The sequence below is a fragment of the Cyclopterus lumpus genome, chromosome 21, assembly GCF_009769545.1.
Source record: "Cyclopterus lumpus isolate fCycLum1 chromosome 21, fCycLum1.pri, whole genome shotgun sequence".
NCBI lineage: Eukaryota > Metazoa > Chordata > Actinopteri > Perciformes > Cyclopteridae > Cyclopterus > Cyclopterus lumpus.
In genome coordinates this window covers 7929559-7943484 of record NC_046986.1, presented here as the reverse complement: position 1 = coordinate 7943484, position 13926 = coordinate 7929559, and the positions used below count along the sequence as shown (strand labels likewise).

The 13926-nt window shown below is 38.3% G+C and overlaps 1 protein-coding gene across 2 annotated transcripts; it reads right to left on the bottom strand.

The window, feature by feature from the left end:
• Positions 1-5965: 5965 nt before the first annotated feature.
• cd247l (CD247 antigen like) lies at positions 5966-12182 on the bottom strand. Of its 2 annotated transcripts, none has more exons than XM_034562455.1 (7): positions 12035-12181; positions 8113-8207; positions 7687-7707; positions 7557-7580; positions 7403-7462; positions 7291-7320; positions 5966-6392 (listed from the first exon to the last, which is right to left on the bottom strand). In XM_034562455.1, exons 1-7 carry the CDS (start codon positions 12051-12053, stop codon positions 6303-6305), a joined length of 339 nt encoding a protein of 112 aa, XP_034418346.1. In that variant the 5' UTR covers positions 12054-12181; the 3' UTR covers positions 5966-6302. The 2 variants fall into 2 exon arrangements, with proteins under 2 accessions (XP_034418346.1, XP_034418347.1); XM_034562456.1 differs by having other exon boundaries at positions 6386-6478; positions 12035-12182.
• Positions 12183-13926: the final 1744 nt, after the last annotated feature.

Sequence of the window (13926 nt, the reverse complement as noted above, 5' to 3'; positions counted from 1 at the left end):
TTTACTATATTCATCATCACTAATGGGGATTTGTGTGTCACCCCATCTTTAACTCTTTTGGGTTTTTTGGACAGGCCTTGACGTAACTCATATCAGTTAAATTGTAGAGACTTTTTCTTTTTTCTTTGCAGTTCTATTTTTTTTTACATTTTTTTTTTTTTAACATTTTTAGAACTTTGTAAGTCTAATATTAGTTCGGATTCAACGATCAATTTTTAATCGTGGTTATAAGGCTTTAAAAACAAGTAATAAGTGGCCGATAAAGGTTATCATTGCTTTAAGGGCCAGAGGGACACGATGCGTCTCTCTGGGTCTCTCTTTCTGGAAACACTGAGTTTTACGCTCTGCCGCGGTGGCAAAGTGGCTCCTGTGCTTTTGTAACATGACGGTCTCGCTGCGGATTCCAGACACTGATAGACGATGACTGAGAACATTGCGTTGAGAGCTTTATAAAGAGCTGCAGACATATAGTCCTGTGTCGGATTAAGGGTGATTTTTTGTTTGTTTTTTGGATGGTAATCTATTGGAAAACTGTACATTTTGTTTGGATTCAGAGGTAGAAAGTCTGCATGTGTCGTCTACAGCAGGCGGATGCTGAGAGTTCAGTACCGGCATGATCTACAAGAACTGGCCTGTTTCGGGGAGGACTAGTCAGGGGGTTATGGTCATTATACCAAAGTATGGTGGCATTGGCTAGATGGGGTTATTGTATTGTGTTTTTGTTTAATTTCTTTTGATAGTAGTACCGTCGTATCTACTTGTGCACAGTATCTGTACCAAAAAACTGGATTGAAGAGCTGCAGTCTGCCTGTCTTGGGAGGAATGAAATTCTGTCTTTTATTTGTCTGCAGTCGTTTCGACTGGCTTACGTACTTTAAGATATACCAAAAATATTTGTTAAAATAATTGCTGTGTGTAGTGGGTGTAGCTTTAGTCTAGTCGATATATTTATGAGTACAAAAATCTCTCTTCATTGTCAACAGAATATAGAAATGCAATATTTTGATGATCATTTTCCAAAGATGACCTTTTTTTTCTCCTTCTAATTATTATTTGACAAAGTGTCTCATCGCTCAACTTTTTAATTGGCAGCACAACTGACCAACAAAAAAAAAGAGGGTGGTTGGCAGGTTGGGGCACGAGAAAATAGTTTCCTTTTTTAAATTGTTTTTTTTAAATCACCGGGGGCCTCGCCCCCTAACGCCTGCTCCTGGTTATCGCTCAGCCATTTGATGGCTTTGTGTATTAATTTTTTCACCTTCTTTTTTTTTTTTTTTTGCAGTTTCCATTGCACTTTTCTGAAGCGCAATGGAATGGTTCAGTTTTTTTTTTTACTAATATTTAGCCATGAAACAACAGCTTCAACCAAAGTGGTTTTTCCTCAGTAGTTTCTGTACCTGTCCGAGCACGCAAGTTGACATTCACGGCATCTCTACCCCCCCCACCCCACCCCCACACACTGCTGATAAATTATTTTCCCTCTTCTCCCACCTCGGTCAATACCGGATATTCCTGATTTGGTGCTGCTGGATACGGATCACAGAAACTTTTAGCTTTAACAACGTGCTGTTGAGAGGCCTGCTAATAGCTTTACGACTACACCCTGTGAGAATCAGGCTTCATGGTTTTCGACCTCCCTTTCCGGAGGGAGGGGGGGGGAGGGCGTCGCTTCTAGAAGATGCATCGATTTGGATCACCAGAAAACAACGCACCACCACCTCCTCTCAGAGCCGCCATTTTTTAACCAGCATGCTATGAAAACATCTCCCGCTCCCTAAATCGAGTCCCGTTCGGGTGCTACTACACATTCAACCGATCCACACGCGCCACGTAGCGTTGTTCTGCTGCGTCCAAAAAAACCAAAAAAACACCAATAAATTACCACCGTGATGATGTATCACTGAGACCACAATCGGTGTGATCTTTCCATGTTATCCGCTAGTGTACTTCTTTTCTGTTGTTGAATTATTTTGGACTGAATATACCTCAGCAGCACTTAAAACATAAGGTTCACCTTTTAGGCATTTCTGTGTATAGAACAGTGTAGAATGTATAATTACGGTCTGGCTCGCCATTCAAAGTTTATACTGATGAACCATACATAGGAAACCACACATAAAAAGGACAACCTACTACTGCTATTTTCTAGTACTACTATTTATGGGGTATTTCCAGGTTTAATTATTATTTTTGAGATCCTTCTTGCCAAAGTAAAAGCCTTTCTCTTTGCAGCTAGGCGGGTGTCTGGCTGCTCACGTTGCCGGTTTCCCCGTCTTTTAAGGCCGGGATGGTCCTGTTCCAGTGCTGTTTGTAGTTACTAAAGAGTTGATCATGTGCTCAGATAAACCAGTTGTCATCGGCACCATAGGATGTTACTGAAATATTTATCTGAATTAGAGAAACGATCTTTTCTTAATTCTATACATATAAATATATATATATAAACACGTGTAAGATATTCATATTTTATATTTGAACCGGTATGTTATCAAGACTGAATGTAGTGTTTATCATGCTTAATCGAGAAAAGAAAGAAAGAAAAAAAACTCCCCTAAAATCTTCATTTAAAAAAAAAAAGAAATAAAAAAAACTTATTTTTCTTTTTTTGAAAACTGACGACCAAAAAAAAACAAAAAACGAGAGAATAAAATCCGAGACCACGCCTCCAGCGGCGCGTGAGTCGCTGACACCTGCGTCTGTCGTGTACCTGCGAAGTCTTTTCAACAGGAAGTGCTGCTTCAGGCGCTCCTGACTGAAGCATCTGATCTTAATCTTTTTAATAGATTTTTTTTATTTTTTAGTCGTTGTGGACTTGATTTTTTTTGTGTGCTGTCTTTAACAATCATTTACATTTTTTTTTAATATATATATATATATATATATATATATATATATATATATATTACTTTATGCCTTTAATTGTTTTGTATAGTGTGAGAGGGCAAGATCACTGGCTTTCTTAGTTTGACAAAGAAGATTAACATTATCATTTATGCCTTATTGTTACGTAGAAGACATGAGCATTGTAGCATTGTTTTGTGTGTGTGTGTGTGTGTGTGTGTGTGTGTGTGTGTGTGTGTGTGTGAGTGAGTGTGTGAGAGAGAGCTTGAGCGTTGAGCTCACCTGGTGCATCGTTTTCACTGAAACAAAACCGTGTACTTTTGGGCATTTTTTTGACGCGTGGGATGATTACGTTGCTACCTGTGATTTTAGGTGTGACTCCGACAGGTTGAGGATACCTGCCGAGAAAAGCTTTACTAATAATTCCAGCAGGTGGATGCGTGTGAGAGTGAGTGTCTTTATAAAGAGAGAATAGGAAAGGGCAGTCTGCAAACCATTATGGTGCATTTCCATCTTTCACCGGGGGGTGTTTTGAGAGTGATTTTTAAAAAAAAAACATGGCGAGTCATCAGAGTACTTATTTAGTCACTACGAGGGCCTAAAGCGAGCCGGTTCGCGGTTCAAAGTGCAGTTCGTGGTCATAGTGGGACAGTTTAATCTCTAATGATCTTATTAACTGTCAACTGACGGCCTTTTTTAGCCGCCGGCTTTGCTTTATGATGCTCTGGTGGATCAGCCATGAATCAAGTGGTAGTTTGTCGACCCGCCGCACTGGTTTGCTGAGTGTGGAGCACCGGTTTAGGCAAAAGGAGCTGTTGTATACCTCATTTCTAACTCAAGACTGAGTGAAACCTGCTTTAATCTACTTGTGAAATAAAAAAAACAAACACAAATAAAGATACAAATACACAAACTTGTGTCATTTGAGAAGCCCGTTCATACCTGTACTTCGGGTTGTGGAAAAAGGCCACCACAAGGGGGAGACCGAATACATACCAGTACTCCACATTATGAATGTCTGCTGTTTTTTTTTTCTTCTTTCACGATTTGGTGTTTTTTTAATTTTTTTAATGCTGCACTCTGATGTATTTTTATTTTTTCTTCTCCCGCATTGGATGGAAATGATTTGTTGTAACTTGAGATTTAAGTTTATTTTTTAGTGCATTGTATTCCTTTTTTTACGGTCAGTTAAAAGTTACTTTTTGTTATATGAATAGACGACCCCCCCCCCACACACTCACTCCCCCTCCACGTTTAAAACACTTTAAGTTTGACAATCCTGTTTTTAAAACAATTATTATTATTTTTTCTCTGACCAAGTACAGGTATGTACATGTCTTCCCACATGACTGCTCTCTCTTTCCTGTGGTAACCGACATTAACCAAAGACTTCTAACTTGATTGTATAGGAACGCCGCCCCGTCTCGGTCCCCCCCCCCCCCCCCCCCCCCCCCCCCCCCCGCCCTCAACGCTCAGCATCGATATTACCCCTCTGGGCTGCACGCTCTCACCCGAGTCCTCTATTCATCGGTAAAGAGGTTGCTTTTAATTGCATGTGAATGTGTATCCGCCCCGGAAACACTCTGTTTCAGTGCCTGTGGGCGGGGCTTAAAGGAGGTGGAGGGGAGGGGGACCAGGGACTGAGCGGGCTTCTGTGACAGACACGAACCAATCTGGTGGAAGCTGGGTGATGTTTGCTAATACACACTGGGGGTTTATTCCTGTGCACACACTGTACATGCTCAGGACTCTGTATGTTTTGCCTGTCTTCAGCGCTGTGTTGCTAGGATGTCTCTCTCTCTTTCTCTCTCGCTCGCTCTCTCTCGGACTGTTTGGAAATGCTGTTTCTGCCTCTTCCTCATCTGTACACTGTATAGTCCAGAACATTTACCCTGTTGTCTCCAGGAATACACATCCTGCAGTCGATTTCAAACTTAACTGCTGTGTCCCTCCTCCTCCTCTTCCTCCTCCCCCTTTCCCCACCTCTCGCTCTCTCCTTTGACATCGTCTCTTCACGACGGACTCTTTATCAGCTGTGACACTATGCATCGTGGTCCTTCACTCTGCATGGACTGTGTCCCTCCCGGCTCAGACCTCTGGCCAAACGGGCCTCAGTGACACTTTGTTCAATGCTTTACTCCAGGTGAGGTTGTAGGACCTCACGAGCGCTATCCCAAAGCAAAAATCCAAATATTTAAACTTTTTGACAAATGCAGATACCAAAGATATCTCTCTGTCCTGTGTCTTTTCTCTGTTTTTCTTTTCCTCCCTTCCACCCTGCAGCATGTGTATTAAGAGACAAACCCAGCACTGGCTTTAGTCCTAGCCTCAGTAATTCCAAAGCTAGATGTATATTTTGGTATATTTCCGAGAAGAACGTGCGTGGAAAGCGTCCGTTTCTCGTTTTGTTTGTTGTAATCTCTTTTTTTCTGTCACAGCATGGAACTAATTGCAGAACTGTCTTACTCTTGTAGGTTAAAGATATAGTATTTTTGTATGTTTTGGGATTTGTCGTGCGTGCGTGTGTGTGTGTGTGTGTGTGTGTGTGTGTGTGTGTGTGTGTGTGTGTGTGTGTGTGAGAGAGATTATCAGTTCACAGCCTAAGTGACCGTGGCTTTCAACAAGGAAAAATGAGGAAAGAAAGGAAGAGGAAAAAAAAAAAAAGGAACCGCCAACCATGTACATATTTCATCTGTGTATCTCAAGAACTGCGTTCTGTAAAACATTTACTACTCGCGTGACAAGCTTGGGCTCATCTAAAGGAATGTGTCACCGATTTTTATTTCCCTTTTTTTCTTATGATAAATGTCTCTCCAGGACTCTTAGCGTAGAGAGTCCTGGTTTCCATCGGGGACGAGTCACTGAGCTGCGCTCCCATTGGACGACAAGGAAAAACAAACAAACAAACAAAGAAAGAAAGAAAGAAACTGCCTCCAGTCATGGCGGTGTAGAACTGAGAGGTTGTATAGGAGTTTTAAGTATGTGAATCAGGATACATAGATTTTGATGCATTTGTCTGCTGTATTTTTGTTGGTTTTGTTTTTATACACATATAAAAATAATCTTTTACTGTAACTGTACAGTTCTCTTTTGTTGTAAACATCATTAAAACATTTTCCAAGTGTTTTGACACTTGCTTTGACTTTTATTGGCATCCGGTTACAGAAGTGAAGCATACCGGTGGTTGTGATAATTTACCAAAAGACACACCTCTTAGCCACGCTATTGTGCAATTGTGAGGGACACATTTTGATTTATAACTAAAAAAAACATTAGCATTAGCAAGAGTTTACAGTCTGGCAGAAGGAGCAAACTAATTATATTTTAGATTTATAAAATGTTATAAAACATTGGAAAAAAAGGCCCGTTATATCCAAAGTAAATACTTGGTCGTCAACATACTTGCCCTATTCGGATCACTTATTCAGCCAAATGTTCCAGATTAAAGCAGCAATGCTGGATCATGGAATTGGAGGCAGGGGAGGTGGACCGGATCCACCGGGGATCGGGGACTCGAAGGGATCTGGATCACTCTCCTCAACTTGGGCCGACTAGAAGAGAGACTGAAGGTTTAGGATCTCTACCCGGAGACCCCGGGAGGAGAAGAGTCGGCATGCTTTCTTTACCGCTGACCAAACTGTAAAGCACATCCCGTTTGTAACACACACACAATCAAATGGGCCTTAAGCAATGTCACGTGATCACCTTTATTTAGGTATTATATTTCATAAAGGTGCATTACTTTGTCGTGTTCGTGGCCCTTTTCAAATATAAAACACTGCGGATGACTATTAGTTTCTGCTCATTAATGACAAACAATATATTTAGTTTGTACTAAAAACCTGCAGACAATTGACCCCTGAGGAGTTCGATATGATATATATATATATATATATATATATATATATAGTAAAAATAACTCCAGAAATAGATCACAACACTTATTCAAGCTGTTTAAAGAGTGTTTTATATTTAAATGCACATGGATCTCATTGATGAAAGTCAAAAATCAATACATAACCTCATGCAATTTAGTGAAAAGTTTCCCTTTAATTGGTCGTAACACAGGTGTAAAAAAATCAAACTAATGATGGCTCAATTTAATTTAGCTATTTCAGTTCATGTGTCCTGGTTTTTTTCTTGCTGGCCCACTGTCATGGCTTACTGGGACACTTTTCATCATTCATGTTACTAATTGTGGTCTGCCGGGACAATAGCTCATAGAGTTCAAATTTTAATTGTTTGAGATTATTAGTATTATTCTGAATGTAACAAGCGAATAATGTGAAACAAAAACAGTTGGACTTTTTTCAACTAACAAACTTTTTTTTAAAGCTGTTTCCCCCAAATGTTTCCTTTCATTTTGACCCTGTCCCACAACTGCAGACATTTGATTGTGCTTCACATCTTCGACTGTAAGAGACCACGTGAGTTAATAAATAAACTTACCCTTGATTTCTTTTTCTTGGCAGCTTTTTTCTGGAAGAGATCAAATAAAATGATTTAACGCTTCGGCGCCAGGACGCGGCGAGAATGTGACCTTTAAAAGTCGTATACTTACTTTTCCTTTTGATGGTTTAATCTCGTGGTAAATATCAGCATCCTTCAGTGTCTGAAGCTCCTGCAGGGGAAATATGAAATTATGACCCGGTGCTCTCCAGCAGAGCAGCAGTTAAACACCGTCTGGTCATCAAGAGGTTTCAGGGTTACGTTACCTGATAAATGCAATCGTTATCTTCCTGTTGAGTCACAAAATGCACATTCAGCACAGGCACATGCACTCATTAATAAAACAGTTTGACTTAATCAATAAACAGCGGAGAAATGGTAAACATGGATACTTACAGGCTCTCGAATGTGGGAAAACTACACAGAGGGGAAGAAAACAAGCATTTCATAAATTAATATGACAAAGAACAGGTCTGCACCTTGCTGAATTTTTCACATTGTTTAAATCATTAATTAAACATAACAGTTTAATCATTACAAGTGTCCAAAAGTATATATTTCCTTCAAATTAAGCTGTTGGTCGGACAAAATTAATTTACCATTTTAATGACATCGTATAAACATCTAATCGAATATACCAAAAATAATTATTTATGAAGACAACACATTTTTAGGGTAATAAATTAATAATAAATTAATAAATAATCAGTTGTTAAAACTCATCCATAAGCTTTCTGTCAGTCGTAAACAATGAAAGGGCTCATTGTTATTGTGACCTTGTGGTGACCTTGAAGCCTGTATACTTCCTGTGCTTTAACTCACCTTTTCCCTGAAGAAGAGCGCCGTGGCAACGATGCAGTAAACAATCAGTATCGAGTCCAGGAAGTAGCAGATGACCGGGTCCCTGAAAAAAGTCTCTGCAGGAGAGAAGATGTATAGATATTATATTTGATTACATTTCTGAGGGGGTTTCAATATTTCTATTTTGTGAGATATTTCAGAGGAAATATTTGGTCTTTTATCTGATAGATAATCAGATAAAACACATTTTATTTGCTTTTGCTTGCAGATCCATATTGGAAATATGCTACTTTATACCTTTAGCTCACCAGGGAAATACATCTCTTTATGTTATTTATTTGACAATTAAATGTAAAATTAAATGGAATAAATACACATTTTTAGATAAACCTTTCCTATCTATAGTTGTTTCTTTTTGCTCGAGTAAAAAAATAAAGTTTGCTTAATTGAAATACAATTAAATAGGCTAAAATATATTTAAACATAAGCTATATACATTATATACATTAAATTAGGCTATATCTGTGTTGTACCAAAATTTATGGAAAGGAATATTCATGCAAAATACATATTCAGAAACAAGTAGCTGTAGTTTATGTACACATAATATAAATGTGGGAATATATATGTCTAATAAATACATACAAATCTATCAATTATTATATATGATAATAAAAATAAAAAAGAATATCATGATGCACTGTTATGCATTATAAGACACAACACATAACTAATACTAATGTAATATATACAAATATAATGTAATGCCTTACAATGAAATTCTTATTTTAAATTGATATTATTATTATTTTCACTTGCGGTGGATATAAATGCCTCTATAAACACTTCTTCCACCACTGGGTGTAAAAGTATGAATAACAATTTATGAATATAATATTAGCAATATCGCTGTCGTGTAACACACACGTATCTTGATGGATCTCAATGAACAAAAATAAAACACCTTTAATTGGAGTATTCAATAATTGTTCTGGTTTTAATTTAACTTGCTTCGTGTAAGTTTAACATTATTAATTTAAATGACTGAAAGCATTTTCTAAATTCTGAACAAACATAATAATAATAGTCGGACAAAAGGCTTCCAGAGAGTGTCTGTGTGTGTGTGTGTGTGTGTGTGTGTGTGTGTGTGTGTGTGTGTGTGTAAACTGTAACATAGCATACAGGATATTCACCCTGCAACATGTGATGGTTGAGTAAGACCCCCTGAAACAGGAAGTGAGAAACTACATATCTGCACTTCGGTAGATCTTCCTGTCTCTGAGGTTTTGGTGAGAAGTGTTTATCTCGCTGTGCGGTTGGAACAACTTTAATTGAAGCTATAACCTCCTCATCAGATCTCGATCTTCTCGAGTCGCTTCAGGATGGAGCGTTTCCTTCTTGATTACTCGTATACTTCAAAAGGGAAAAATAACTGTCACCAAGCGGGAAGGTTAAGATCCAACCAGTCAAAGTTCTCAAAATGTCACCTTTCTAGTGTTTTAATCGTGTGTTTTTTTTCATACTTATGTAAATTGTTAGTTGTGAAAAAACATTGGTAATATTTTTATAAATGCCACGATACCCTGAATGGAATATTTCAAAAATGTTGTGAAATGAGCTAACTGTATATAATTGATACAACTCTCATGTCTACAGGCTGAATATGGAGATGCAGACACTGGTTACTGTAGCTTAGCGTAACGCATAAAGACAGGAAACTGTCCAAAGGCAACACAACACACCAGCACCTTAAATATAATATCTAACTAACTCCCAGATGTTATTTCACCCTCATTGTTGCGTACAGTGCTTCTGCATACAGCAGCTGGTTTGCTTACCGTGAATCTCAAGTCTCCACTTTTTTGTCTTTTTTTTATGGCTGCACCATTGTATAAAATACATTTATTTATTTCCCAAATATTTCGCTTGATATCTTTTCATTTTTGTGCTAGTCTTTTAACGATATGCTTTCTTACAGACAGAAAGCTAGGGGAGTGGAACCAAAGGATTTCTCATGTGTTACATGTCAAGCAGCCGGTTAGCTTAGCATAAAGACTGCAACACAACAGAAAGGGGAACCAGCTAGCCTGGTTTTTAGGAAATATTAAACACATGACTCATGTTATGTAGTGAGGTGCCGCGGTGGATTTGGTTCCCTTTGGACCGAGCCGGGCAAACTCACAACATTTTAAAGATCCTGAACAAACCAAAAAACACCAACGTGTCACTCGGGGAAAGGTTTGTAAAATGATAATAATAATAATAATAATAATAATAATAATAATAATACTTTGAATTTATATAGCGCTTTTCTAGACACTCAAAGACGCTTAAATGATGCACAACATATTTAAAATACTGATTTTGTAGTCTAAATATTTCATTCAGTGTAAACATCAATAGGCTTTAATGAAGAGATGAAACCAGTGGAAACATAACCGACACGTTACAGTCAGACGGGATAAGATCTTTTCCACCCTTAAGGTGAAACAAAAGGATGTTATTTATTGTAAATATATGCTGTATTTAATCGCTCTCATCCTTCTTAATGCTAACATTTCACACTTTTCATGGTCATTTTTTTTGTGGTACAACATAATAATAATAATAATATTTTGACATTTCTCGACGCAAAAATATCATCAGCGTGAGAAATGAAGCTATCCATCCATCCATCCATCCATTTTCAATACCGCTTATCCTCATTAGGGTCGCGGGGTGCTGGAGCCTATCCCAGCTGACATAGGGCGAAGGCAGGGGACACCCTGGACAGGCCGCCAGTCCATCGAGGGCACATGTAGGGACATACAACCATTCACTCTCACATTCACACCTATGGGCAATTTAGAGATCAATTAACCTGCAGCATGTCTTTGGACTGTGGGAGGAAGCCGGAGAGCCCGGAGAGAACCTACGCTGCCACGGGGAGAACATGCAAACTCCACACAGAAGGACCGCTCCGACCGGGAATCGAACCCGCCGCCCTCTTGCTGTGAGGCGACAGTGCTAGCCACTACACCACCGTGCAGCCCAGAAATGAAGCTATTCTGATGTTAATTCACCTTCAGTGTTTTTTCACACTCAGTAAAGTGTCTGGAGGGAGATTATTTATTAATGCACGCGTTCTTTCATCATGATGAATCTGACATGACGAGACTTAAAAGTGTTTTTTTAAAATCATTTTTAAAATATTTTTTCTCAACCCTCCCTGACTTCGACATGAAAGGGGAAAGTCTGGGAAACATCACAAACTTCTCCTCATGAGAACTTTTAAAGTTAAACCCAGAGGAAATGAAGGCAGTACATTTGTGTGCACTTTATGTTGACGCCTCTGGATCATAGACACATTTTTTGTTTTAATTTAATTTATAGCGACATGTGATTGCAGGACACAGTTTATGAAAGGATGCACAAGAGGAATACAAATCCCTCTGCAGTGCGTAACATTCAAGAGCAATAAACATTTATTTTCATTTTAAAATGTTTGTATCATCAATAAATAGCATTATCGTGCATCATTTTTATTTTAATGTCCAGCGTTCCATATACAGACACTAGTCTCATAACATTAAATGCAAAATGTGATTACGCTCTCATGTCTTAATTTCCTGGAACAAAACCTCTAACATGCTACTTCTTCCATCTGATGTGTGAAGAAGATATTTGTTCGCTCGCTATTGATAATATCTCTCTAAAAAGAAAGGTGAGTAAACACTTGATATAATGTTATTTACAGAGGCTGAGTGCACGCCTGTTCTTTCGACTGTCATTTACAGGTGGCCTGTGTTACAGAAAATAACTTAAGTTGTGAATACAAATCGCATTAATGTTTAGTTTTAAAATAATGTGTTTCCCAATGCCAGACAGCTTGTATGGGTGTGCTTCATCTCATATGCAAACCTATCGGCCCAATCTCAATTATGAAGTCCAGAAAGTCCCTTACCATCAGAAAAGGCTGCCATGACGCTCCTTCCTCGTCTCTCTTTCTGGTGTAAACACACTTTTTTCTTTCTGTCTTTGTCACCTGGTTGCTTCTGGTTGCTTCACTCTTATATTTCCGCGATGAGAGGAAGTGGCTGAACTGACTGCCTGCCGGTGGACTGAGACGTTGTCTGTGTGAACTTCAAAGCACCGAACAGCCTCCAACACCCATAAAGTCTTAAGTCTTTATTTCCCCAAAGGTGAATAAATCTGTCCCTCCAGGCTAATCTGAGCATCACTAATAAACTCCTCTGTTTCTGATATTCCTCTAGATTAAGTTTACATGAACAATCATGAATTAACTACCAATACACGTTTTACAAGATGCTGTTCATTATGCAACATTACAGCTGTTATGTATGATGTGTCATCAAGCTTACATTACACTATCTCTTCATATTAATTTTAGTGGACAAAAACAAAAGTAAACACTTAATGTCCTTATATCTGCTCACAGCTACATTATAATGTGTTATGCAGTTATTTTAATACAATGGTTATACTATCTAAAGTAGGGGGGTTTAAATAAAGACTTATCACAATAGTTTGTATTACAAATTGTGAAATTAGGCGTACTAGAGTTTATATAATAGACAACAAAGTAATATTATTTAAGGATCATTTTGATACTTTTAGAGGTACATTGCATCAGGTTTACAAGCTACTCTGATGAACACACTTTAAGAATGCAGCGTGTCACTGGCCTGTATTGAAATGTGGCATAAAGTCTAAACCACAGGTTATCGTGAGTAGGAATCAGATGCTATCGGTTGTGAAGTATACAAAATGCGCCTGTTGGTGAATAACTGGAGAAATATAAAGAGTCTTATCAGCAGAAAGATTGATTTTACATTTGCAGCTGGTAACAGTCCGTTTAAGTGAGCGTTCAAAAGGTCAAAAGATAAGTTGACCCCAATGGCACTTAAACGTTAGTGTGTGTCTGTGTAAGAGGAAGAGGTTACCGAAATGAGACCTCTGCACTTTCTAAAGAGTTGTTGCATAATCACACTGATCTGTGACACTCACAGAGACTATTGAACGAGCATTGAGCTAAGTGAGGTCAGGTGAAGTTGCAGGGAGGAGACTTCATTTTGACATGTGTGTGTAAAAGGTTCAGGGGCTTCTGACTGAGGTCTGACCTCCGGGGCCTTTAATTAGACGCCCACCTTGAAGCTCCTGGACGCCGTGAGTAAATCAGATAAATCAAAAGGGTGTCATTGTCCTTGAAACTAACAGCTAAATAAATGATAATGTATGGATATAATGCATATATAACCTTAAATACCTTGCTATAATGAATGTGTATCATTTAGGGATCTATTGACAGAAATAGAATATGAAATGAATAAGTGTGTTTTTCTTTAGCGTATAATTGACTACACAAATCAAATCTGTTGTGTTTTTGTTACCAATATAAATCTGTTTCTGATTAATTGGTGACAAAATCAATAAAAGTAAAGCTCTTTTGTGTAATAATTGTAGCCTATAGGCCTTGAACGATTATCTAAATGAAACCATGTGAGGTGTTTAAAGCTGCTAACAACTACTAAACATCTGAAACACGACAAAGCTGATTATTAACTGATTTAATATTTTAGAGAATGTCTTTTTTTGGGGGGTCTTTTTAATGAAAGATCTTCATCTGAAAGGTTATTACTAACTGCTAGTCTGGTGTTAAATAACTGATTTGAGTAGAGTATAAGTAAAAAGTATAAGTTCTCAAGTAATGTACCTCCAAATGCTTCATAAACACAGTATACTGTGTACTGTACTGAGACACCACGGAATAAAGGCATGTTATAGTGTCGCAACTCGTAAATAAACGTTTTAATGAGCAGAGGGCGCGCGCGCGTG

What these genes read in the sequence shown, in the direction of transcription:
- cd247l (XM_034562455.1), bottom strand. An exon ending in ATAACGATTGCATTTATCAG is followed by an intron (nt 7,463 to 7,556) that starts GTAACGTAACCC and finishes TTTCCCCTGCAG; the next exon opens with GAGCTTCAGACACTGAAGGA. An exon ending in TTAAACCATCAAAAGGAAAA is followed by an intron (nt 7,321 to 7,402) that starts GTAAGTATACGA and finishes GATCTCTTCCAG; the next exon opens with AAAAAAGCTGCCAAGAAAAA.